Raw genomic sequence first — 27,646 nt, 5'->3', positions numbered from 1 at the left:
GTAGCCATCTTGTGTAGAGCAAAGGAAGCGGAGCCGTTAGCTCGAGGTCTGCAGTGACAGCCGACAGACTGACAAACAAACCGTCATTCTGCTCTCGACAGACTGCGTTAACGTCAGAAACGGAGAGCAAACATGCGTTACGCCGTGTCAAGATGTCTATCCGATGTGTTTCGCGGAGGATATGTGCTTTTGAAGACGGCAGAGCGCTAAAAACCGACGGCGAGTCCAGCGACTGGAGAGTTTGAACTGCGAGGGCGGCCTGAGGAAACTCTCACTCCGGGACATGGCCTTCGTTTAGGCCACGGAGAATAAACACACGGGCCTGGAAGGATTAAACGCAACTGGAATAAAGCTGTCGTTGTGTTTGGAGCTTCAGGAGTTTCAGTTTAAAGGATTTAAAGGACTAAAATGGCGCGATGAGTTCGGAGCTCTGTTAGTGTGACGCTAACTGAAAATTACATGACATATTTTCACATACATTGCGTTGCTACGCTTACATTGGAGCTGTGCGCTTCACTCTGACGTGTTGAGACACACTTAAAGCTGTCAAAATGTCTAAAATGCCATCGAAAAAGAAGAGCTGTTTTCAGATCACCAGCGTAACGCAGGCTGCACAGGTGGCGGCTAACAGCAACACGGACGACACAGAGAGTTTAGACGACCCTGACGAGCCCAGGACTGAGGACATGTCCTCATCCGAGATATACGACATGTCCAAAGCTGGAGATTTTGAGCCGGAGACGTGTGACATCAGTTTATCAGATGAATCGCTACATAACGAGGCCGAAACATCTGGGGCGAGCGCCCAAGATGCTCCCATAACGAACATACCTGGTTCTCGCAACGCGAGTGCGGCTCATATAAACCCACCTGTCCGTTCAGTCAGTGGGTCTGTATCTTCCCAGTCTTCGGTTGCATCTAATGCACCGTCCAGCATCCAGACTTCATCAGTTAGCAGTTCTGCCACAGTAAGTAGCTGCAGCTCCCGTTTCAGGGTCATCAAATTAGACCATGGCACAGGTGAACCCTTCAAAAGAGGTAGGTGGACTTGCAACGAGTTTTACGAGCGAGATACGGATGCTTCCTCATCCTGCCGGACTATGGATAGTGTTAAGCACACAAGCGCCGCGGATCATAGCGTGGAAAAGGAAGGACTAGGAGTCGCCGGAGGTTCGGTGGCTTTGCATGTTGGGTCTTCAACATCTGCAGCAGAACCTCATTCAGATAGTGACTACTTATCTGCACCATCGAACCCGCCTGCGGAGCTTCAGCAGCAAATCCTAGGCATCTCGCAGCAGGGATTAGGGCTTGCAGCCCAGAATGCCCATATCAAATCTCCAAGCATGCCTTTGGCAACTCAACCACAGCCGTTTTTCCCAGGTAAACAGGTGCAGAAACCTGGGCAGATTCTTCAGAGTGTTATTCCATCGAATCAAGCCCAAACGGTCTCGGTGGCTTCGCTTCCGCTCTTGACCCCGTTAAACCAGGGTCCGTCACCTGTCATGACTCCTCCAGCGCCGGGAAGCGCCGCTCACGTGCTCGGATTAGTTCCCCAGCCCGTGGACGGCAGAGGGCTTCCCATCAGCCAGTCGGAGCATGTTCAGGGGCTTTTACAGCAGTTAGGCTTTAGCACGGCTCAAGGGACTGTGTCAGCCGCAGTTGTACAGCAGGCACCAGTGCCGGCAGAAACCGTGTCTGTCAGCCCCCTTGCTGGGGTCCCTGGTGTGCAAAATGTGCCTGCTGTTGTGTCCAGTGCCTCTAATGCCACCCAGAGCATGCCAAAGCAGACGCAGCACAATCCGCCTCAGGGAGTCCACGGCGGGTTGCTAGGAGGACTGGGTGCGCAGATGACCCTTGCTAACTTTAACCAGCTTCCCACCGGTGTCGCCGAAGAGAACCAGAGGAAGCCCGACGGGCTGCTCCAGAACTCTGTATTCATAGGAAAAGATGCCATCAAGCCCCTGAATCCCGAGGGCTTGCAGCTTCCCACACCTGCTGTCAGCAGCCTGTTTGGAATAGCTATTCCCATTGATGGGGATGAGGACAGGTAAACCTTAATTCTTGATGTTGCTCACTTCGATTAAAATAGTTCAAGTAATTAATCAAATATGTGTCGGGTAAAGCATTTTATCACATCTTTTGCAGGAGTTGCAAATATTTACTTTTGAAAGCGTGTTACCTTGAAAATGTGAGTCAATTTTTTTGCATAGGTGTCAATGTGCGTGTTGACTCGTATGTTGTCCTTTCCTGTGTTTATTTTTTTATTTTTAAGTGGGTAGTTTTTCCACTAAACTTTAGGTCCCCTAAATGATCCTTTTTTTTTTACAGACTGTGGTGACGCATTTCCATGTTTATTAAAATCGTAAATCGGGGACATCCAAACCTGTCCCTGAAAGGCCACTGACCTGCAGAGGTCCAGAGCTAATTAAACACACCTGAACCAGCTAATCAAGGTCTTCAGGATTACTAGAATCTTCCAGGGAGGTGTGTTAACAGGATTGGACACCCCTGCCATAAATTCACCTACATTGTTGTCCATTTTTAATAATTTATGTACATTATAACACTGTACTTTGTGTTATATTACTTTGGCATTAATTCGATTCAATCAGAAATCTAGTTAATGCTGTTGTGTGGGTGTTTCTAAAATAATCTCTCTATTTTATTTATTTTTGAGCAAGGCATAGAAACACTATTGTAGATTTTTGGATTCTTGGCTCACGATGAGTCAAATGCATACCAAAATGTACACTCTTACAGGTGAAGATATTTTAACATTTTGAATTATCCGAAAACGTTGTTTCTTTCGCTAATGCAAAAGTCACTACAATAGAAGTTTACCAAACTATGACAGCTTCTGAGAACCCAGTAAATGTGAAAAAGGTCTGTTCCACATTTTGAATGTCACCTTGACTTTACACATCTGATTAAAGTCACCAGATCTTAAATATTGTATTGACATCTAAAATAAGAAGGGGGTCTCCTGGTCAGGAAACCTATTTGTGATCTTAATAAGTGAAACTTAATTTGTAACAATGTATTGATTAATTCTTCAAATCATGTTATACCAGATGTTTTGAACTAATTACTACAAACCTATTTTACATAGTAAGAACAGTTTTAATATGCTAGGTATTAGAAGTAATCCTTGTCACTTTGGTTCAGGTGTGTTTGATTAGGTTTGGAGCTAAACTCTGCTGTACTGTAGTTCTCCAGGAGCAGGATTGGCTGCTTGACTTCAAAGGATTTTACTCAAAACATGTAAAAGTCCGTCAGCCTTTATTCACCTACATGTCATTCACACACTTTTCTGTCATCTGCAGAAGGCAAAAGAAGATTTTATATATTTTAATTTATTATTTTACTTTTTTTTTTTTTTTAGTCTATGCAGTTTAAGTCAGTGGGGTTTAAAACAAAGGTGCTGCTTTTAAAATGTCTTCTGTTGTGTTTTACAGAATAGAAAAGAAAGACACTTTTTTTTTTCTTTTTTTTTTCTCTCGAGCTTCAGTAGGACAAGTTCATATTTAATGTATGGTTACTTTACTGTGAACTTAAGAGGAACAGATGTCATAAAATCAACCTTGACTAGCGGTTTTAAAAGTCAGTGCACACATAGCTCAGAAAGGTGTAGATCTGATAAAGCACCTAGCATCATTTTTTTTGTTTTTGTTACATGTAGTTATTTCCCCTGTCCTGCAAGCCACTTCACACTTGTTTTAAAAAAGCCAGCCGTATGAGCATTTCATTGGTAAAGCCTTTGGAAAGTTTGACACACTCAAGTGATCTCGTTTTGTGTTTGTGGAAAACATTTACACCAAATTTACCCAGCGCACTATCCAGTTCCTAAAGATTTGTTATGGTGCCACTGTTTCCTCCTCATGCTATTTGCCAGACGTTGAGCTGTTTATTTAGACTGATTAGGTGATGTTAGCGTGTGTTTCCTATCTTGTGACGTGCAGAAGCTGCTCTCCGCTCTATGCACTAACACTGATAAGGCCTTAGAACATGTGTAACATCTGCATGATGTCATGCTGCATATGGATGTTGTTTACTGTCAGCAGTTGGTAGGAATCCAAGAAAAATCTGTACATTCTGTGCTGATTACATGCGGTCACCATTCTTGGCAGGCTTTTGAGAAGTTCAGAGATGGACCTGTAACCTATACCATAAAAGAAAACGAAGGCTGTTTTAAGTCCATTTATGATTTTTCTTTTTATTCTAATACTGTTTTAATGACAAGCAATTTAAACAAAATTATTTAGTCTATTTTTAGAATTATAGTTCCCTTGATATTTGTTGCATTAGATGCTGGTTTTAATGAAACAAAATTACTAGTACTACTATTATATTACAGTGCAAATGGGTTTTCTTTTGTATTACGTAGACTGAGTGACATTCAGCCAACTGAAACATTGGCTGAATGTCACTTCACTTCACTAGACTTTAACTTTGGTGCACAGATTAGGGAACGAAGATGCAGAAAGAACTGAAGGATGTTTGATTTGCAAATTTTTTTTGAGAATGCTTGGAAATATTGCAACATGGGTGGCAAATGTTATCAAGGTTAAAGGAAAGAGAGCAAAGAGTGAGTTTTCAAAATAGTTTTTTACTGTCACTGATGGTAGTTGATATGCTTTTCATCTGTTTATTTTGTTGGCATAAATGCATGCACACTCATATCTGAGCAGTGAGATTTACCAAAAGATTGGAAAATAGACAAGGCAAGAGGTCAGATTTATTTTGGCTTGATATTAAAACATGCTCACCCTCAGGCCATCTAAGATGTAGATGAGTTTCTTCATCAGATTTGGAGAAATATATCATTTCATCACTTGCTCAGCAATGGATGCTCTGCAGTGAATGGGTGCCGTCAGAATGAGAGTCCAAACAGCTGATAAAAACACCACAATAATCCACACCACTCCAGTCCATCAGTTAATGTCTTGTGAACCGAACAGTTGTGTGTTTGTAAGAAACAAATGCATCAAGATATTTTTACTTCAAAGTGTTGCTTCCAGTCGTCGTCAGGAGAGAATCTTCAGTCTAACTCAGGAGAGAAATCTGCACAGATCGAGCACTGTTTATAAGCTGTAACAGTCCAAAACAGTTTTAAATAAATATTGTGATGTTTTTATCAGCTGTTTGGACTCTCATTCTGACGGCACCCATTCACTGCAGAGCATCCATTGCTGAGCAAGTCATGCAATGCTACAAATCTGCTCCCGTGCAAAAACAAACTCATCTACATCTTGGATGATTTAAGTATGAGGACATTCAAAAATGTAATTTTTGTGAGAACTACTCCTTTTAGTCTGCTGTTGAAAGAAGGTGAGTTTGTCCCAAACCAAAGACATCTTTTCTCTCACCTTTTAGACTGAGATATGCACATCAGTGTTTGAGTAGCTAATCTATTTATACTGAAGACCATTGCATTAACTGAAGATCCTCCTTCACTAAATATCCAGGAAATGGCCCTTGATAATTTTGACTTTCACTCATCACTTTCTGTTCCCCTATAAATACCATATGAAAGAGGATGTGACCTTTTAACAGATATGAAGATACGAATAACTTTGACTTAAATGGCATCACGGTTGAAGCAATGGTGAACGCCTCAGGATTTGTAGAGAATGCGTTACAGGGTTCAGAACAGCTTAACTTGGAATATGTTTGGACAGTTACAGAGTTTTGTTTCTCACCTATGCAATGAAGCTCTGCTTTTAAAAGAAAGTTTGTTGTTTTAATCATCTGTTGTTGTAGTTGTTATCTTCCAAGGGCTGTGCAACTACACCTACTTGACTATTGGCGTCTTTATATTTTCAAAAGTATTTGTTGATAGATTATAAAAAATGAGTATAGTCTGTCTTTACATGTTTTGCTTTGCACCTGTTTGAGAAATAGCAGTAGCTGAAGTTTGTTTGTTTGAAGAGCAGGTGTGGTGCTGATGTCTTATTCCTCACAGTAATGGTGCAGGTGAGTCAGTCCTCTCACGGCGCTCTGACAGTTAGGCATTTGTATATATTATGCCATCATGCTTTCATGTTTTGGAAGACGTGCCCTTTTACATGAAAGCATTGACCCTACAGCTGAGTCTGTAACTGACTCCTATGAATCGGAAACGTTAGAATGTGTGCTCACTTTTTTAACAGACTAATGACATTTCTGTCATCTGAGTCTTAGGACTTAGTCTTATTTATAACAGATTCTTCCAGATATGAGGAAGTGTTGTTACTGATAAAATGTATTTTAAATGAGTCAAACACTTCCTTCATTTGTGTGTTTCAATCGAATTTAAAGTGATAGTTCTCCCAAAATGAAAATTCTGTCATTAATTACTCGCATGTCGATCCAATCCCGTAAGACCAAAAATAAAAGATATTTTTGATGAAATCTGAGAGCTTTCTGACTCTCCATAGACAGCAATGCCACTGAAATGTTCCCAGGCCCAGAAATGTAGCAAGGACATCGGTGGTTCAATCAATTTGGTATTCGTGCGCTGTCTGAAACATGTATCTATACTTGTGCGCTTTGGCAGTGTGCGAGAACAGCGCTGAGTAAACAAAGTTCTTTTTCATTTCTTCTTGTGCTTTAAAATTGTGTACAAATCATGGATCAACTGCGCTTCGTTAAACCCCTAATATACGACAGATCAGAGCAATCTTTCATTTACTAATTTAACATGAAATCCTCAAATTTCATATCAATCACATACAATTAAAATACAGTATAATTAGAACAATTATTACGTGCACTAAATAAGTGTCTATCTATACTAGTGCTGTCAAACGATTAATCGCGATTAATCACATCCAAAATAAAAGTTTGTTTACATAATATATATGTGTGTGAATACTGTGTATATTTATTAAGCATATATAAATACACACACGCATGTATAGATTTAAGAAAAATGTTACGTTTATATATTAAATATATTTATATATATAATATAGATTTATGAATATAAATATATACGTATATACAGTATGTAAATAGTTTGTAAATATATACTCTATGTGCATGTATTTATATATACATAATAAATGTACACACACACACATTATGTAAACAAAAACTTTTATTTTGGATGCGATTAATCACAATTAATCGTTTGACAGCACTAATCTATACACATTTTTCCCAGAACGTTCTTGCGACCCGGTAGCAAGTCTTCCACGGCCCGGTAGATTTTCAGAGCAATCAATCATTTTAGAGCTTTGTGAGACAGAATTTCACAAACAGTGTGAGTGATTGGGATTCTCTCAGCCGAAGCGCGCACAGTCGACTCTCAACAGCTCGCAACCCTCCAGTGTCAGATATAGTGTTATGTATTTGATTAAAATCATTTCCTTATTGTCCGGCTATTCAATTTTATTTATCAATGGCACATGAATTAAAAAAAAAAAAAATATATATATATATATATATATATATATGTAGCCTAATCTTGTCCAATGACTTGTTTGCATTATTTAGGCTTTATTTTATTTGAATTTTACATTTTTTTTGGTAACATTTTTACAAAGCAACCATTTTTAAGTCTCATTTGTTAATGCATTATTTAGCATAAACTAACAAAGCTATTATTATTGTTATTATTATATAATGGTGCCATGCCATAAACCCTACCCAAAACGAGCTGAACCGTGGCATGGCTACTCATGGAACGTAAAAACTTGTTTTTTTGCGGTATATGGGAGTTTTTGAGAAATTGGTGTTAACAATGGGTGAATTTTCAATTCGCAATTTCACTTTACGCAATTTGAAGGGTAATGGAAATGCAGCTACAGATCTCATCCAAAATGATCTATAATTGCTTGTAGAATTACATTGTGTTTTTGTTTGAATATTTTTCACTAATAATGCTAAATACAAATGCTGAACCTTGAGAAACTAGCAGTTTCTGAACATAATACACGCATTTAGCATCGCCTACTTTGCACCTGGGCCACCTCGAGTACTGTTGTCGATTCAGAACAGATACTGAATGACAACAGAAACTATGCTTTGAGGACAAAAATATAATCTGTTCGGTATAGCGACAATAACTGACCCTCACTGTAGGAAATGTGTATTTCTAGATATCAGTACAGTTGTATTTGTCCTACATGTTGGTGAACTGCCAGTGTTTGCAAATTATGTGGCTAAAGATTAACCATGAATTATTAAACAAAACATGTTCCCGAAGTGGGCGGGGTTAAATGTGTCAGATGCTATGCCAACTAATGGTGTGTTAGGTGTGGTAAGCTATGCTATTTAACGGGGATAGTGAGCTTATTTTGCCAAATGATTCAACTCGCCGCCTGACATGACACAGTTTAGCATTTTTTTTGAGACTCTGTTTCGGTGTCCCTGAGTTATAGACAATTTGTTTTAATTTCAGTTGATTGCAGACATCCTGAAATATAAATAAGAGTATTTGTTATACCCTCTTCTTTGAATGCTCTGTTTCTAGAGATCCTTTGTTATTAGAGTTATACAGCTCTGTGTACAGAAACCTGTTTCTGGGTAATCCTCTGCCAGCTTCACGTCCCCAGGGTAATTCCATTTGTCAGTCGTCATCTTTTGGTGGAAACATTAAATTATATTTCCACAAGTGTTTGTTTTGCGCACCATTTGAATGAATTTGACTAATTATCCGTTTCGGGTTCTCTCTGTATTTGTTTCCGTTTTGTCTTCTTGACTGAATTTACACAACCATTTGTTCAAGAATTACCAAGCCCACACGGAAACGTTTCACAACGAGTTTTGTAGAAAGCTTTGCAGATTTCAGCAGAATTTAAGCACAAATCTATGGATTCCTTCATTTTCTTTTGTAAACATTGTGTGCCTGCACTTTTTTTAATTGTACCCCTTTTTTGGACCTCACTTTTACAAGCTCTACTTATTTAAAAAAAGAAATGATTAAATATTTTGCCTTAATTGCTAAATTGATCCAAATTGCCTTACATTGCCATGTACCAAATAGAGTGTAGCACTCTTAGCTCCATTTAACACATTGTGCTTCATAATGAATTTATTCCACAGATTCTCCCCCCAAATGACCTTTTTTTGTAACTAGAAGGTGTTATGTTAATTATGAGTGTTTTCTAAACAAATTACGGTTTCGATCACAACTATTTAGTTAGTGACAGCTATTTTGTAGCTATAAATGTTAAATTATTCAGTATTGTATGTATTCAGAAAAGACCACATTTAAACATTTGAAGTTGTTTTTTTTTATTTTTATTTTTTAGATGCTTTAAATTGATAATTTGCCAAATGATTTTTTTTAAATTTTATTATTATTATTATTATTATTATTATTATAGAAACAAGAGGTTAAGGCAATTTCTATGGAAGCCCATTTCTGCCACTGAATAATAAAAAAAAAGAGGATAATTGCAACTTCTCACAATTCAGACTTTTTTTCTCGCAATTGCGACTTTCTATATTGCAATTCTGACTTTTTTCTCTGGGAATTATGACATATACTCTTGCAATTGGGAGCTATAAATTCAGAATTGTGGGATAGAATCTTGCAGTTGTGTGTTATGAAGTTAGAACTGCAACATATAAACTCACAATTCTGATTCTGACTTCTTTCAGCAGAATTGCCTGATTTGAACCCGGAATTCTGAAGAAATAAATCCAAATGGCAAACTGTCAGTAACTGTTTTTATTTTTTGTCCAGCGGCAGAAATGAGCTTGCATACAATTCCAGTGAAGCCAGGTTTAAAATAAATAATAACATGTGGGTCTAGTCATTGCTGGTCAAAGGATAATGGTCACTTTGTAACATTCACTGTGGTACATGATCGACCAAAGAAAATCTCCTTTTAGTGAAGCTGTATAAACTTGGCTGTAAATCAATGTGATCATTTGTGGTTCTGTGTCTCGCACTCAATGGCTGTTCTGACTTTTCCTGTTTGGCATATATTCACTCTGAATACTTCAGGCCTGTACTCAGACGCCAGAGCTGTTTCACACCCTGAGCCTTTTCGCTCTTAGGCATGAATGGCCATTCATCTTTGTCTTGAAAGGCATCACGGCAGATTTGTTTTGGTCTTTCCTTCCAAAGCTTTGACATTATATTACCTTATTCATATCTCTCTCTCTCTCTTTCTTTTATCTGCAAGGAATCCCTCCACGGCTTTCTATCAGGCCTTCCCAAACGGCAGGTCAAAGGCCATCAGTGATGGGTATGATCACTGTGTGTATCACATTGCACTCTTGGCAGCCGTGAGTGTGCATGGAGTGAGCATGGCATTTGTGGAAGTGTTTCAGGTCTAAGTGTCTAACATCCATAACTCCTACATATGGACCCTGATGATGCATTCACAGAGTTATTCGCATTGTAAATCGTTTGTAAAATCATGGAATCACGGTTGTGCTCTTTTTTTTTTTTTTCACAAATATAGTCTCCTATTCACCACTGTAGAAGTTTACTCAGCTATGACTACTACTTCTGAGAACTCTGGAAATGTGAAAAGGGTCCATTGTTGACACTTTTGGCTTGGGCATCTTTAAGGCCACTCATACACATGAGAAAGCGCTGACTGAGAAGATGTGTTTGAAGGGTGTAGATAGACTTGGGTCAGTTAGACTGGAGTTACTTCATAGGTCAATGGATGCCTTGGTCAGAGTGTTGCAGCAGCAAATGTTTACTCAATTATTGGATGCATGATGGTACATCCACAGTAGTGTTGCTAAAATACTGCTTTTTATCGATACTGAGATATCTAAAACGGTTTCAAAAATTACATTGTTAGAGCCCAATGAAATGTTTTATTTTCTCACATTCAGTTTTATTATCAAATTCTGTTTAAGCATGTCTAATTATTTTAATGCGTAAAAACAATTTATTAAAATTGATTTTTACAATAGCCCTATAAAGTTGTATATATTTTTTTTTTTTCACAGGAATTCTGTGGTGTATTTTAATTTGTATGGTTATCAAATACAGGCATAACACATTAACTTATCTTTTAATCAAACGAAAGTTAAACACTTTATTTTTTGACAAACAAGGGGGTTAATTATTAAAATTAAAACATGGAAGAAATAGCCCATTGAAAAAAATAAAAGTTGGACTAATTTGAGTAGTTGTAGTATTACGTACATTATACTGCACAACAATAATACATTTGTGATACTTTCAAGTTATATTGAACTTATATTTTGATGTGTTGCCATGAGGACCTTTTAAGTTTCTGTGTAAATGATAAGATGATAGTTTTACTCAAATTAAACAGTAAAATGCAAATCGACTCTCAGTTCTATAAGTTCTAAGAGCAGTTCTATAGTTATATTTACATTTATTTATATTATGGCGGTTTTTCCCTGTGGTGTCGAAAATGGTATTGAATATTCATATTTTTCAAGGTATCGTATCAAAGTTATAAATTGCAGTATTGTGACAACACTTATCCACAGACCAATATCTCAATATCAGAGTGCATCATTCCTGGTTCTGCAGAGCCACTTTCTTGTCCGTTAAGCCTCTGAATATAATATGAGAAATAAGAAATATTTGAGAAATTACTCATGTCATGTATAACCTCAGATTTCAAACTTTTTTTGATATTTTGAGGTGGTTTTACAACACATTTAATTTGTCACATGTCTGCCAGGGCTGGGCCATATGTTTCTGTGTGAGTTTATTGTGATCTTTAAAGTCAGGAAGTGTATTCCAGCCTTAAGTTAACATGGAAACAAATGTGTAATCGCCTCTAAGAATTCTTGCTAAGTTGTCTCATTAAAATGTGTAAATTGTAGAACTATTTCTCTATAAACAAAATGTCCATTAGAGGTGTTTTTATTATGGTTTTGCATTGGTTTTGCACAAATTGACATTTGATTATGATTGAAAATTTGGTAGTTCTTGAACAAAGGGAGTGTTGTACTGACAGTGAGCCAGAAGGATTTGACATTACTGTGTGACTCATAACTGGTGGGAAGGATGATATTCATGTCAAGAGCAGATTTCTGATATTTGCTACATGTTCGCTCCTGTCCCCACTGAAGAACAATGTTTGACAGCCATCAAACCATTGCCTTGAAAGGGCCTTTTTTTGTGACCATATGCGTTTGTAAGCAAGTCTTGAGACTGATTTCTTGTGCTGTGACTCACAATCGAATGCCTGTGGATTTTGATAATGTGATCTAATTGAAATGATGAACTGTAGTAAGTTTCAAATTAACTCTTTATATTCAGAAGCATAAAACAATTTGACAGCAATTTTGCATGAGAATGATTGTCATAGATCATTAGGACAGTTGCAAGTTTAATGCTTATTCATAGTCTGAACCTCTCTGAGAGTATTTATGGGACAGGCATCAGTGCAGATAAGGAAACTTGTGCTTCTTATTTGACTATTTATCCCACTCTTTCATCTCCATCTGAAGGCTTTTAGCTACAGGCAGATTTCCATGGAAATACTTTAGTTTGAGAATATTTGCCTGGCTTTTTTTCCCTGTTGGTCTGTATTAAGTGCAAATGCATTGGCTTTTTTGTAGAATTAGTTATTCAATGGATTTATTGGATTTTGGGGGGAAATTATCAGTTTTTGTAATAAATCTTTGAAAATCTAAATCTGGATTTGAATTTTTAATGTTATTATAACCTAAAGATGCTATGTGAAAGTTTTCATCTTGCCACTTTCTTGGTAAAGAAAACACATTTTTACTCAAATTAATCAAAATGGATATATAGCGTTTTGGAACCAAACTCTTCAAATATACACACTGGGACTGCTTTACTCTGTGCTCGTGCTTCAGATGTGTGCGCTGCATGCAAACAGTGCTCAAGTTCTTTCCCTTCCTGCGCGTAAATTGTTTAAAATCACATTAAAATGCGAACGCAGGAATTAAGTGGAATCGAAATGCACTTGTCTTATGGAGTACCCGGTTCATGGAAATTTGGAATACCTCCATACCCAACCCTACTCATTGGAAATATGTGCTTGTGGTGACATTTCTGCAACATCCACATTATGCATTTTACTGCACGTTTCACGGCAGTTTCAGAGAGAAATGTCCACTGAGTGCTACTAAATTGTGTGTTCAATTCTTGACTGTGGCCATGTTGTTAATACATAGGTACAGGCATGTATTGCCGCATTTTTGCATGTTGCTTCAGAAAAAAAGAAAATAAAAAAAAAAGTTAATGCTCTATTGTGTTGGAAAATAACAAACGCCCTACACCAAACCCAGCCCCAAACCTACGTCTAACCGTAATTTCACGGGATTTGAACCGGAGCGCTTCACCTCGCAAGTGCAACGGTGTATCGGGTGAGCTACCGAGCAAACCTGCATTTGAAAACCCATACATATGAAGCTGTATACAGTCATGGCCAAAAATATCGGCACCCTTGGTAAATATGATCAAAGAAGGCTGTGAAAATGAATCTGCATTGTTAATCTTTTTGATCTTTTATTTAAAAAATTCAAAAAAATCTAACCTTTCATTGGATAATAAGAATTTAAAATGGGGGGGAAATATTATGAAATGTTTTTCTCAAATACACGTTTATTGGCACCCCTAGAAATTCTTATGAGTAAATTATCTCTGAAGTATATTCCCATTCATATTCATAATTTTGAGCACTCCAGGGTGATTATGAATATGAAATTATCCAGCCATGGCTTCCTGTTTCACAATAAATATAAATAGGAAGGAAAACAAAGCCCAAATTCCCTTAATCATCCATCACAATGAGAAAAAACAAAAGAATATATTTCTGATGTGCAGCAAAAGATAACTGAGCTTCACAAATTAGTGAAGTGGCTTTAAGAAAAGAGCTAGAGCAGTGAAAATTCCCATTTCCACCATCAGGGCAATAATTAAGAATTTCCAATCAACAGAAAATGGATGGAATAGGACGTGTGTCTATATCGTCCTAATACACTGTGAGGAGGAGAGTTTGAGTGGCTAAAGACTCTCCAAGGACCACAGCTGGAGAATTGCAGAAAATAGTCTCAGGTCAGAAAACCTTAAAAAAAAAGTCAAACAGCACCCACATCACCACATGGTGTTTGGGAGGGTTTCAAGAAAAATTCTCCTAGCTCATCCAAAAACAAACTCCAGCATATTCAGTTATCAGACACGACTGGAACTTCAAATGGGACTGGCTTCTATGGTCAGATGAAACTAAAAAATTAGCTTTTTAGCAGCAAACACTCAAGATGGGTTTGGTGAACACAGGGATAAAAAGTACCCCATGTGTACAATGAAATATAGTGCTGTATTTTTTATGTTTGTGGGTCTATATTTCTGCTGGAGGTCCTGGACATCTTGTTTAGACACATGGCATCATGGATTCTATCAAATACCAACAGATAAAAAATCAATAAGTGACTGATTCTATTAGAAATCTTATAATGGGCCATGTTTGGATCTTCCAACCGTACAATAATCCAAACACAAACCTCAAAAACAACACACAAATGGGTCACTGAGCACAAACCCAAGCTTCTGCCGGCCATTCCAGTCCTCTGACCTGAACCCTGTAGAAAATGAGTGAGGTGAACTGAAGAGAAGAAGCACCGTCATGGAGCTGTGAATCTGAAGGATCTGGAGTGATTCTGGATGAAGGAATGGTCTCTGATCTCTTGTCAGGTGTTCTCTAACCTCATCAGGCATTATAGGAGAACATTTAGAGCTGTTAAACTGACAAATGGAGGTTTCAAAAAGTATTGAATAAAAGGGTGCCGTTAATTGTGGCCAATGTGTATTAGAGAAAGACATTTATTACATAATGAAATAAAATATTAATATTAATAAAATAATAATTAAATAAAAGATCAAAATGATTTACAATGCAGATTGATTTTCACAGCCTTCTTTGATCATATTTACCAAGGGTGCTGATATTTTTGGCCATGACTGTATGTGACGCTAATCAGTTTTCAAATCTCGCAGCATGTGAAAATCATTTTGAAGTCATAATATAACACAGTGGTAGGAATTGTGTGAAAGTTAGCCTCTTAATCAAAACTCTGGACCTGTAAATCATATTTTGTGTGGAAAGGGATACAAGTTGTTAAAGTTTTACTGCCTCTAGTGTTAATTTCAACTGGAAACTGCTGTGATTCGTACGGATTTTTTAATCCCTTTTTGGGTTTTGCAGAAATGGAGATAGAGTCAAATATTTCCAATGAACATGCATAGAAAAAGCCATACTTGTCTGGAACAATATGAGTAAATGACAGTATTTTCATTATTGAGCAAGCCTGCTTGTTTTTGTAAAGATGTCCTCACAAATTCAATTACAAAATCAATAGGCTTTCATGATTAATTGAATTTGGTTAACTTTTTTCTTCACAAATGTTCTAGAAAACTGCACTAACTGGCTAAATCAATTATAATGTTAAGCACTTGGAAATCAGAGTTCAAATAGAGGTTGTGTAATGGATTCCTTTGTTTTGGATTAGAATTTAGAATGAAGAAAGCAGCAGAGCAAAGATTGTCATTGATTCTAGGCCAACTAGTTCACAGTAGATCACAATCTGCTTATCCGACACTTAAAGTTCAATTGTGTGGTTACATCTACAAATAGACTTTAACCAGCTTTATGTAGTGAAAATTAAAAATATATTCTGCAAATATCTGCCGATAGCTCACATTAATTCATCTTGGATGAATGTTTTGAATGATTTTACTTGAGATATTTTCATATAATTTTAGATGTCTAGCTTTAGGACCAAAGTCAAATCAGTGTTTTTAGAAGTTGGTTTGACCGAGAAATTACTTAAGAGCCCCTCCTATGGGTGCCATGTTCATGACACTGGGCATTTACTACTTGACTTTTGCAGTGTTGACTGGCTAAGTGTGCGGGTTGTTGGAAAATGATTCAATATTAGATTGATTCATTAAAGTGTTTTCAAAGTGTAGACTGAAACTCAGCATTTCCATCCTCATGTTCTCTGTAAAACAATGAATGCTTGCAGATTTAAATAAACCTTTTGACTAAGGTACAGCATGCACTCTGCTAAACAGCAGGAGGCGCCTGTTGGAGTGCGTGTGGACGGAGGTGGTAACACCGGGTGATCCGCATGAATCACAGGGGCCCACATGACTCCCACCAGCGGTAGGAGGTCACTGATTCTAGGCCAGCTGTGTGCAGACCAAAAACATTATGCAACAGCTCAACGAATCAATTAACAGCATCTCTCAAGACTCTGGACTTGTTTACAACAAATGAGTGTTGAAGATGAATGACTCATGACTCTGATTTCGAGCCAAAGGAACTACATGAACTTTACCTGATTTAAAGGGCATCTGAGGGAAGATGCCCTCTGAAAGTCATTTTAAACCCGTTCTCACAGAACAAGTTTTTGCATTTCACTGTGCTGCTTTTTTTCTTATGTAATTGTGCTCTAAATCAAATTGCTTGACCGTTGCAGCATCTCACGCATGATGTGTCATTCTGAGAATGCTACTCAGTTTTTAGTAGTGATGCACCAACATTTCGGCAGCTGAAAACAACATTTGGATGAAAATTCATTTTTGGTTTCAGACGAAAACTTTGCCTGAAACAGCTAAACATGCCAGCTGTGTGGAGCGTAGAGCTGGTTGATATGGATTTTTCTCTTTTTTTCTTTTAACTATTCATTTTGATGAACGGAGATCTAGGGCTGCACGATTCTTGCTAAAATGTGAATCCCGATTCTCTTACACGATTCTCATTTTTTTCAACCAAAATGTATTGCACTCAAGTACAAAAAAAACCCCCACAGGACATTCAGTATAATAAAGTGCTGGAGTAACAAAAAATAGTCTCTTTCCTTTATTTTAGACCCCTTAAAGTGAATAATTTTAAAGCTTTAAGTTGTTGAACATAAGAGAACATTAACAATAATAAATAAAAATATTCACATTCACGTCGGTGTCAACGCCTCTCGTTTACTTTGAATGGAGTGACGTCAAGCGTTGCCGAACTGAACTGTGGGTCCCTCGCGTCGCTTCACTGGCGTTGCACGCGGCAGAAGTTGAAAACTTTTCAAGCGCCAACGCTGGCGTCAGCCATTCAGATCGCCTTATGCAAATACCCTAGCGCAGACGCTAGCCAATCCCGTTCATCCAGCACCAGAAAAGTATGTGATTGGCTGTTATCACTATGACGGCGCGTCAGCACCAAGCTTCAGACACGCCCTCCGTCAAGCATTGATGCTGACGCCCCGTTGAAGCAGCGCTGCACAGAATGATCACCGTATGACCGCAAGAGCGATTTGAATGCATAGGATCCGACTGCTCTCTTATCGCTCTCGTGGTACTTTGATGTCATACGGTGATCATTCTGCGAACGCGCCTATTGACTCCGTTTGGGTCTGCCGCCTTGTTACACGTCACGTGAGTGACAGCGGAACGAGACCAATGAGGGAGAGGAGAAAAGTGATCAGATTTATGATGGATTGGTGAATGAATAGTGTTTTGTTATTGTGTGAGTGACCAATAACACGTGAATGCAGCATGATCTGAATTCAGGGAAATACACGGAAGTGAATCGCTGTCATTTAGAAACGAGATCGCATTTATGTATGAATCGAGATGGTGATTTTTTTTTTTTTTTTTTTTTTTCGATTAATCGTGCAGCCCTACTGAGATCTTTTATTCTGTGCTTTTTTCAGTTGATGCACGAACAAAACTAAGCGTGTTTTGTAACTCACCTACCATTCAGTAATCGCAATAAGCTTCATGCATTGTTACTTGTGGTATGAAACAAAGGCTTTCAAATTCAAACAAATGTCAAAATTCAAACAAATGTTATTTCAATTGCTGAAATGGATCAGCGCAGTGCTTTTGTCTTCATTTATTTAATGCATGTTTGAATGAATCTGAATACATTTTTTTTCAAATCAAATTTAACTTTTATTTTGGTGCATCACAGTCTTGAATTTTTTGTTTGCTGTGTCTGTGTGAATAGGGCTTAAGGCTTTTTCATAATGTAAATCATTAGATTAGAACAGCAATTAAATTACCTGTACAATAAGCTGTTTAAAACGTGCATTCTCTCGTTCTATTTTGAGCATCCAGATGGTATAATCAGACATGTCTTATGGAGCACTTTCAGAGTATGCATTTATTTGTCATGTTAACTGTTTGGAAACAGAGCGCGAATGTAGACTTCAAATATCTCTTACTGTGTTGCGCCCTCTATAGGACCAGCGACTAGTCGGTGTCAAGCTTAAACCGTCACGGCAGAGCATTAAAGTCAACTAGTTAATTAGTCGGTGCAACCTAGGGCTGGGAAAATAAATCGATGCATCGCAAATCGAGAAATGATTCAGCATCGATTCTGAGATTTTCAGAATGTATCGCGATTCTTTCTTGAGTCGATTCTGAGCTTAGTTTTGAACAGCAGATGGCGCTGCATGCTTTAGAAACAGCCGTACTCTGCTTGTTTCCAAATTCTTACACACTCTTGAGCCTAAAATAATCATTCATAAAATTCAAAAAGGTGGAAGCGAATTACAAGGGTGTTCACACCGGGCTGTGTTTACATTAATCTCACGTCATAAAAGATTCTGAGCCGAGGTGAAATGACAGACAAGCACTCTTCTGCATGAGCATTTGAGTGTGCGGATAAAAACTAGAGAATCCTGAGAGAATCGTGATGCATTCGGAAGATCTCAGAAGCGTTTTATCGTCGCAGCCCTAGTGCAACCCCTAATGTCTTGAAGAATGTAAATGAAGTTCCAAAATGACAAAAAGTAATACATAAAACTATCATACAAGTAGAACTAGTGCACCATGAATTCTCATAGCTTTATTAGACCAAAAGTCGGCATTATTCACTGAAATTATTGACTTTCATCTTGGTTTTCTTTGGCATGTTCATGAGATTAGTAGATAGGTCCCGATTTGTGAACAAATCATTGTTTTTTTGTTAACAACTGTTTGAGTTTTTTGTGGAACAGTAGCACAAAACAAAAAGCAGCTGTATAAATTTAAAACCCACCCCAACCCATCCCATCCCTGGGTAGACTTAAAAAACAAATAAATAATAATAAACATTAATATTAATAGATAAATAAAAATACAATAATTTTTACAAAGATTGTAGAAAAGACAACATTAAAAGCTGAATGCCATGAATGAACAGTTTTCACGTTAGATCCATGAATACGAGAAGTAGAGAGTACCATCGAGATAATGTCCAACAGATACACCGTCCAGGTTCATCTGTCCTTCGTGTGAGGAGGATTCCAGCGGTTGACTAGCAATTTTTTTGCTGCTGTGAGAGCAGCTAACAGTAAAGATCTTTGTTGGACGGACAAGGTGAAGTCCCAAAAATCATTCATGAAAATCAAACATATCTCAGTACTCAACAAATATGATAGAGCCTGTGTGAGCTGAGTCCAAAAAGATGAGAGAGAGGGGCACTCACAAAAAAAATGCAAAAACGTGCCTAAAACTCCTTGGTAACAGAGATTACACTTAGAAGAAGACGACAGATTCATATAAAAACGTTTCATTGGAGTCGAGTAAACCCTATGCAGCAATTTGTTTTAGGGTTTTTAGAAGACAATTTAAACAGACCCCATACCTGATCAGAAAATAAAACATGCACATCCTCATTAAGATCCTTAGCCAAAACAGTTGTGATAGATAAAGGTTTGTATGAATGCTCAAGAAGAAAGAGATAGATGACTGAAGCAGAGGAGGGAGATTCCTCAGAAGGAAGGGTTAGTTTGTGTAAAGGATGAACAGGCAGCTGAGAGTCAAGGCACCCCATACACCCATAGAGCCGATCTAATGCGCAAATACATACAGAAGGAGGTGCCTGGCAGATTATATTGAGTTTTAAGATTCTGGAAGGATTTTCATAGATATCTCCCAGAGTGTTTACTTTATTATGAGTCCATTGTGGACAATGAAATGGAGTACTGCCTGACAAAAGGTTATTATTGTGGAAAATAGGCAAATGCCTATGCCATATTGTAACTAGTTGTGAACGTCTTTCAACATCCCTCCATGTGGAGAGGAGGTGGGTTACAATGGGACCAAACCGAGATTTACACTGCCTAAGCAGAACTCCCGAAAAAACAAGATGCTTCAATTTATACGGATAAACGATAGATTCCTCAATTGCTCTCCAAGACACAGAAGCGTCAGGATCAAAACTGATAAAGGGCAGAGGGAAAAGGCTTGAGCATACAGTCTACAATTAGGGAAAGAAAGACCTCCATGTAATCTACATCGTTGTAAGGTAGTCAGTTTAATACGAGGACGTTTCCCATCCCATATATACCGTGAAACACATGCATCTAGTTTGTTCCAGTAGCCAACCGGTGGAGCGAGAGGAATCATGGAAGAAAAGACATTAATACATGGGAGAACATTCATTTTAATCACCGATATACAGGCCTGAAAAGAAGGAAGGCGAGACCAATTTTCCAAATCTGAGGATACTTTGGCTAGAATACCATTATAGTTTTTTGAGACGATTTCCTGCAGGGAAGGAGAAACATCTATCCCCAAATACTTAAAGTTTTGAACCATTGGAATACATATAGAAAGGGACATGGAATCGATTTTAGAATTGAGGGGAAGTAAACATGACTTACTCCAATTAATTTTAAACCCAGAGAGAGATCCAAAATGGGCAAATAAATACAGCACATGAGGAATAGAATATGACTGCTTCTCCAACAACAATAAGATATCATCAGCAAACAAAGAAATATGATGATGAGTATTCCGTATATTTATGGGAGAAATAGCTTCAGATTGTCGGACCCCTTGAGCTAAGGGTTCCAAGGATAGGGCAAATAACAGAGGAGACAGCGGCTACCCTGACGAGTACCTCGATGTATAAAGAATGGGTTAGAGCGAGCAGCACCTGTGAGATCAGTGGCTGCTGGGTTAACATACAGAACTTTATCATATTTATGAAACTCGATCCCAGACCCAGATGCTGTAGAACCGCCCATAAATGGTTCCATTCTAGCTGGTCAAAATCTTTCATCGCATCTAGAGATAATGCTGCTCAAGGAGAGGATAAACTATTATTTGAATTAATAATATGATATAACCTGCGTAAATTATCCTGAAGCTGAGCGAGAGTTAATGAATCCTGTTTGGCCATAATGAAGTAGCATATTCATCAACTTCTCTAGACGACGAGAGTACTTTAGCATATAATTTAACATCAGAAACTAGAAAGAAAGACAGCGTTGCTCCGTTGAGTTCAGTGACTTGGATTTCTTCTTAATCGGAGAAGCCGACGGAGACAACTCCTGCTGTTTACGACTGCATGCCATCAGGCAAAGCACCACCAATGAATAAAGCTTAAAACAGAATGAAAAAAATCAGCAAAAAGAGGCCAAACGTACAGAGCTCTACTCAAGTGCGACTAGGTTCATTAGCACGTCACGTGACTCGCCAACAAATCATTGTTTTGAGCCAAATCTTTTGGTGATTCAGTTGGTCTAGTTAGCAAAAGGTGTCCCGAGTTCGAATCCTGACTCGAGGACCTTTCCTGATCTTGCCCCCCTATCTCTCTCCCACTTCACTTCCTGTCATCTCAGATCTGTCCTATCATAATAAAGGCACAATAAGCCAAAAATAAATAAATAAAGGATAGTCAGTCATGCATGTTTAAAGCGACAGAGACCAGTATCTCTTCATTTGTAAATTTATTACCCTGCAAAGAGAACCTTTGAGAACAGTAATGAGTTGTTATCCAAGGTTTTTTCAAATTTGCGGTTTTATAGTGTTTTACAGTGTTACTCGCCATGAAAATGGCCAAGGCATGGTTTTAAAACACCAATCAACTTAATCATGCGGAAACAATTGAAAAAACTTGTTTGCACTTCAGATGGAAATATCACGTATAGCCTATATATCCTGAGAGTTCAAAATAATTGTGTACGTGTTACACAATACCACAATAAATTTGACTAATACCAGGTTCTCTTCTTAAGAACTGAGTTTCCCCCTCTTTGGGCATTTATACTCGAGGAAATTTCACTAGAATTGAAGTGTGTGTGTGTTTTGTTAGTCACGATGCAACATGCAGATAGATTTGACATCATGCGCATAAACCATACTGTGTGAAACAGGTTGTTGAGAATGGGGCGATAAGATTGTCATGTCAACTGATATTAACAAAACTGGCAAGAACTACATGATTCATTCATAAGCTCATCAGTACTAATCCTCCAGTATATGACTGTTTAATGAATTCAGCATTTTGATTTAACAAAAACTTAACTTTTAAAAAAGATTTCATTAAAACTAAAAAACTATTAATAAATAAAGTTGCATTTATGCATTCATACATATACGTATGTGACCCTAGACCAGTAGCACAGGTATATTTGTAGCCAACAATACATTGTATGGGTCAAAATTATCCATTTTTCTTTTATGCCAAAAATCATTAGGATATTAAGTAAAGATCATGTTCCATGAAGATATTTTGTAAATTTCCTACCATAAATATATAAAAACTTCATTTTTGATTAGTAATATGCATTGCTAAGGACTTCATTTGAACAACTTTAAAGGTGATTTTCTCAATATTTAGATTTTTTTGCACCCTCAGATTCCAGATTTTCTAATAGTTGCATCTCAGACAAATATTATTCTAGCCTATGCTAACAAAGCTCATTTATTCCGCTTTCAGATGATGTATAATTCACCCATATGACTGGTTTTGTGGTCCATGGTCACATTTTTATTTTTTCATGGCACACTCTTGTTGATATTCACTTTATTGAAGGATAAGAATCTTATTTCCAAATGAAGGAACTGCCTTTTCTGCCAAGAGATAGCAGGATATCAGTGAATTTCACTGAATTTCGATCAAGATATATATATTTTTAAATGGTTTCCTCAAATTCTGGATTCTATGGAAATGGTGCCCCAAGAATCCTAGAAAATGTAGGAAGTGTTAAAGGTCATATTTAGGTAAACAGCTTTGAGTTCAGCAGTCAGTTGGTGTATATATAGACTAACAATCTGATGCAACTACTTAACAACACAAGCAGGTGTTGACACCAGTTCAGAGCAGATGCAGCGGACACTATAGGGATGACTTGATCCATTTGGGGGTAATTGCAGCTTTCACACCTTTTTGTCTAATTTAAGAGACATCTGAGAGGAGTGCAGAAGTGACTGCTTTTTTATGCTAATAAATATAGTTTTACACATGAATGCATCTGATTGCCAGCCGTTTAATGGAAGATTCTTGTAGTCTAGGATACGTTTGTTTATTTTGACAGCACTTTTTCTTTTCAGATTTTGTTTAGCGCCTGAAGGAATGCGTTAGTTGCGCAGGTTGTGAAATTTAAGGGCACTTGATGCGGTTTGGGAGACACCTATAATCTGTGGTGGCATGTGTCGGTTTGCATGTACACGTCTGTTTGACGTGACTGCAGTCCCGTTCACAATCTGCCTGACAGAGAATGAGATCTAGAAAGCACATGTATCCCATAAAGTCTTAAGCTTGTTTTTGTGACCACTGAGTACACAAAATTAAATTGGAGGCTGGTGACTTCCTTGAATGCAATACATAATGCATTTCTTTTGAAAAACACTCCATTAATGTGTGTGTGTGTTGAATTCATTTTTGTATTCATTTAGGGACTAATTCTAATATAAAGAGTTTAAAATTTAGAGATATAGTAAAACCGTAATACTGTGAAATATTATCACGATTTAAAATAACTCTTTTTCTATTTAAATATTTCTTAAAAAGTCATTTCCAGCCTCATTAGTGTCACATAAGCCTTCAGAAATCACTAAAATAATGTATTTTCTAAATCTTCCTGACTTCCTTTCTTAAAATGTTTGGTTTGAATGCGTTAAAAAGTTGTCTGTATGATTTATGTGCAATATAAACTTTAATAAGACAACTCTCAATCCCAGACACGAGTAGGATAGAGAGGCTTGCTGAATATGCCACGCCCCCCGAGAGAGTGCAGTTTATAGGCCACGCCCCCTGAGAGCCCAGATTCCTTAAATCCTGAAGAGCGCCTTTACTTCTAACACTAACACGCTTCTGTGTCTGAGTCTAAACGATTACCAACATGCGCTGCAAAATGAGTTATTGCCTGCCGTGCTCTCCTGGATCCTCTCCTACATATTCTGGGAAGCTATTATCATACAGAGCACGATGCAGGTAAACGTTATAAATTCATAACAGGATTGAAACGCGATGCTTTTTATTATTCTCCTGAGATAAACTCTTGAGTGCATTCATTGTCGCTTGATGTGCTTTGAGTGACGCTATATTCTGGAAAGACGCTTAATTTCTTATTTTTTATTAGTTATGTAGCCTATCTTTGTTGCAAAACGTTGTTAAATGTGGGTTTATTATGTGATATGATTGTTTTGTGAATGTTGGGTTGAGTCTAAGCACGTATGTCACGTACGCAGCGTTTCACTTCATTAATATGAATGCATGTAAAAACTTGCCGTGAAAGGTTGTTTATACTGAAACCCTTCAGCATGCGAGGTGTTTAAGCCAAGTGTGATTTATTTATTATCAGTTTACGTTAAAGCCTCGCTTGTTTTAATGGTAGCCGTTCACGGCGCGTTATTGCGCAACCCAATGACGAACGCAGAGGAGTAAAACTAAACGAGTCTCGAGGGGCATTAACAAAAGATTTACTGTTTTTAGCTGCTCATAAAACACCGATCCGACGGCCTGACGCGCGTTTGCATTGATGGGAAGCAAGAACGGCCACTAACAGGGTTGAACAACGGCTTTATTTTTTTGGGTAATAATTGCTATTTTATTTGATATTTAGTCTGTTGGTAGTTTTGTTGCAAATGTTTGTGTTTTGCAATAGTTGTACCTTCATAACTTGTTTATGCACATTGTGGCTATATTTCCATATGTGTAATGGAATATAATGTTGACAGGTTGTTTTGGATGTGGAGTATGTGCATGCCTGATTTCTATCTTATCTCGCAGCAACACGTGTATGATTTTATATGATACGTGCTGATAAGCTCATGAAGGAAATGTCATCTAAATGTACTGTTCTGAATTATTGTGCACGTATAGTTGGCAGTTAGTTAGTTGGAAGTGTGATTTAACCGATATGATGTAATCGACAGAAATATTCCTTGGAAGAGATCCCAATGTAAACTCGTTTTCTTTTTTCCCTTCTGCAGTGCCTCTGGCGCCAGTGTTGTGGCCATTGATAACAAAATAGAGCAAGCTATGGTGAGTATTTTAATAGTTTTTTTTCTTAAATACCTTAATGCATTTATCAGTGAATTAAAAATGACTGATGTTTTACTTGGGGATAAAGGAAAGAAATGTTAAGTTTACACAACTGTCATGATTTAATTATGAATAAAACAATTTAGAAAAGAAAACCTCAAGGCATGATCTTGGATATATTATATATATATATATATATATATATATATATATATATATATATATATATATGAATAAATAATTTGACCTTTTATAACAAGACAAGGTTAATATGGTGCAATTAATAATTGATGATGTTTGTAAACAATACTTTCTGCCTTTTGAAAATGATTAGGATCTGTACAACTTTTTTATTTTTATTGACTTTTTTTTTTTTTTTTTTTTTTTTTACTCGATTGTTATACCACATGGCATTTTTGGAGTCGTTAAATTTAAACTTTTCTTGACAAGGTTTTCAAATCCATATGAAACTAGAATAAATATCAATAGTAAATTTATAACAACTTGCATTTATCATGAACAGACTCACATTGTTTGGAGAAAAAGTTCTTCCCTTCAAGGAGTTGAAAAAAACAAAACACTTTATCCCTAAAACATGTTATATTACACAAGTGCTGGTAAATTAAACCATATATAATTTGAGTTTTAAGCAAAAATTGATTGAATTTATTTTAAATTTCTTGCCAAAAAAAGAAAAAAGCCACAAGATGGCATGACACACACACACAAAATCTAAGAACTTGCATCTGAAACATTTCATTGACCATCGCTGTGCTCTTCTCCTCAGGATCTTGTGAAAAGCCATTTAATGTACGCCGTGCGTGAGGAAGTGGAGGTCTTGAAGGAGCATATCAAGGAGCTCTATGAGAGGAACTCACTTCTGGAGAGGGAAAACGCAGTATTAAAATCTCTGGCCAACACTGAGCAACTGACCCAGCTCACCTCTCAGTTCAACAACCTTGGCAGCACTTCGCCCCAGCAGACAGCGACCAACGCCATCCTACAGGAGGGAAGCAAACTTGTGGCCTTGCCCTCGCAGCCCAACGTGTCCACAACGTGAAGACCTGCCTTCGCCAGATTCACTAGACTTGCATAAAAAAACAAAAAAAAATCCAATCAGCAAAGGAGATTTTGGTTTCCAGTCGTGTTTGCCACTTGCGGAGAGCCGTGCTTTATTATATACGTGCTGCTTGGCTTTCCCTGTATTAGACAATCATTTTGGGAGAAGCAAATTTGGCTCCACGATGAGCTTTCCTGGGCTGCTGAAAGAGTTCAGTAGAGATTTAGCAGGAAACTAAATGGGGATTTAGATCTGGAAACGGAGAGCAACTGCCTTGGAAAGCTTGGGAGAGCCTAGAGCATGAGTTCCTTCTGTTTGCATATATTTATTAGAGGGCTGCTATTTTCATAATGTAAATGAACAATGTAACAGAGATCTATTATATATATATGTATAAAGAAACGTTCTCTTGGTTTCTGAAATGTAAGATACTTGTTTAACAAGGCAATAATGTCCCCATGGCACAGTTCCAACACTAAAAGTGATTCAACAGCATTGCTGATACAGTCCTGTATAGTTGAGTTGGTTCGGGGTTGAATGTACATGTGTATAGATTGTAAAGTATTAAAGTATAGCCAGCTGTACAGGTGAGCAGCAGTTATCAAGTATTTTTCTTTCTGATTTTATTAAGTATACTGGCTATACTTTCCCTAAGTACTTAAATTCTGGCTTTTCAGTTGGGGATGGGGAAGAAGCTGTGAATTAGTTCGTACAATGTATTTGTAACCAAAGAAGAAAAGCGGAGTGCATTTGTTTTGTAACGCACATTTTCTTGTTTGCGCTTTTTATTTGTTTAACTTCGTCACCTTTTGTTTCTGATTAGCATGTGCTGCATGATCTATCAGACTATTTTCTTCATGTTTTTTTATTGATCATAATTTAAGCAGTCTGTGAACGATAGTTGATTATGGATGGTGAAGGGTGATTTTTGGAGGAAAAAACAGTTATGTAAAAAAAAAAAAACATTTTTCAATTGCATGTTGTTGTCATTGCAGAAAATGTACAAAAATAAATGCCGATTTCTATTTCCGGGTGTAGTTTACACTGATAACCTTCAACGAACGATACAAGAATCATGGTAATGAAATCAAAGTGTTCACAGATGTCGTTTATGTGTAGGGCATGTCTGTTTTTAATGTCTTTTGTGCCTCTTTTACTATGGATGCAGCGATCTGGTTGATTTTTTTGCCCGGTTTGAGCCAAACAGAAATATTGTACAATCACTGTACAAACTGAACTTTTTAGGTTTGCTTGTTTTTCTTTTTTTGTTGAAGGAAATGTAGTATACAAGCAAAATGTATTGTACTTGATCACTGAGCCTTTGAGAATATCTTAAAAAATACCCTTGTAATGTGCTGTTTTTGAAAAGTTTAGTTTTCTGTCAGAAATAAATGACTGTTCCATTGAGAACTAAACCATTTTA

The 27,646-nt window shown here is 37.4% G+C and overlaps 1 protein-coding gene across 2 annotated transcripts; it reads left to right on the top strand.

Moving 5' to 3' along the window:
• Nucleotides 1-27,646, top strand: LOC306867570 (TSC22 domain family protein 2-like). 2 transcript variants are annotated; one of them, XM_079413314.1, is made up of 4 exons: nucleotides 3-2,047; nucleotides 10,119-10,181; nucleotides 25,112-25,163; nucleotides 25,951-27,645. In XM_079413314.1, the coding sequence occupies exons 1-4, from the start codon at nucleotides 552-554 to the stop codon at nucleotides 26,221-26,223; spliced, it is 1,884 nt and encodes a 627-aa protein (XP_079269440.1). In that variant the 5' UTR covers nucleotides 3-551; the 3' UTR covers nucleotides 26,224-27,645. The 2 variants fall into 2 exon arrangements, with proteins under 2 accessions (XP_079269441.1, XP_079269440.1); XM_079413315.1 differs by lacking the exon at nucleotides 10,119-10,181 and having other exon boundaries at nucleotides 1-2,047; nucleotides 25,951-27,646.

The sequence above is a fragment of the Barbus barbus genome (genome assembly GCF_936440315.1).
Source record: "Barbus barbus genome assembly, chromosome: 49".
Taxonomy (NCBI): Eukaryota; Metazoa; Chordata; class Actinopteri; order Cypriniformes; family Cyprinidae; genus Barbus; species Barbus barbus.
The sequence above is the reverse complement of the archived record's forward strand: the minus strand, read 5'-3'. Positions and strand labels throughout refer to the sequence as shown.

Bases quoted from the DNA above. Each gene is read 5' to 3' on its own strand.
- LOC306867570 (XM_079413314.1), top strand. From the start codon at position 552: ATGTCTAAAATGCCATCGAAAAAGAAGAGCTGTTTTCAGATCACCAGC. The intron at 2,048-10,118 runs GTAAACCTTAAT...TTTATCTGCAAG, and splicing joins ATTGATGGGGATGAGGACAG to GAATCCCTCCACGGCTTTCT. The intron at 10,182-25,111 runs GTATGATCACTG...TCCCTTCTGCAG, and splicing joins TCAAAGGCCATCAGTGATGG to TGCCTCTGGCGCCAGTGTTG.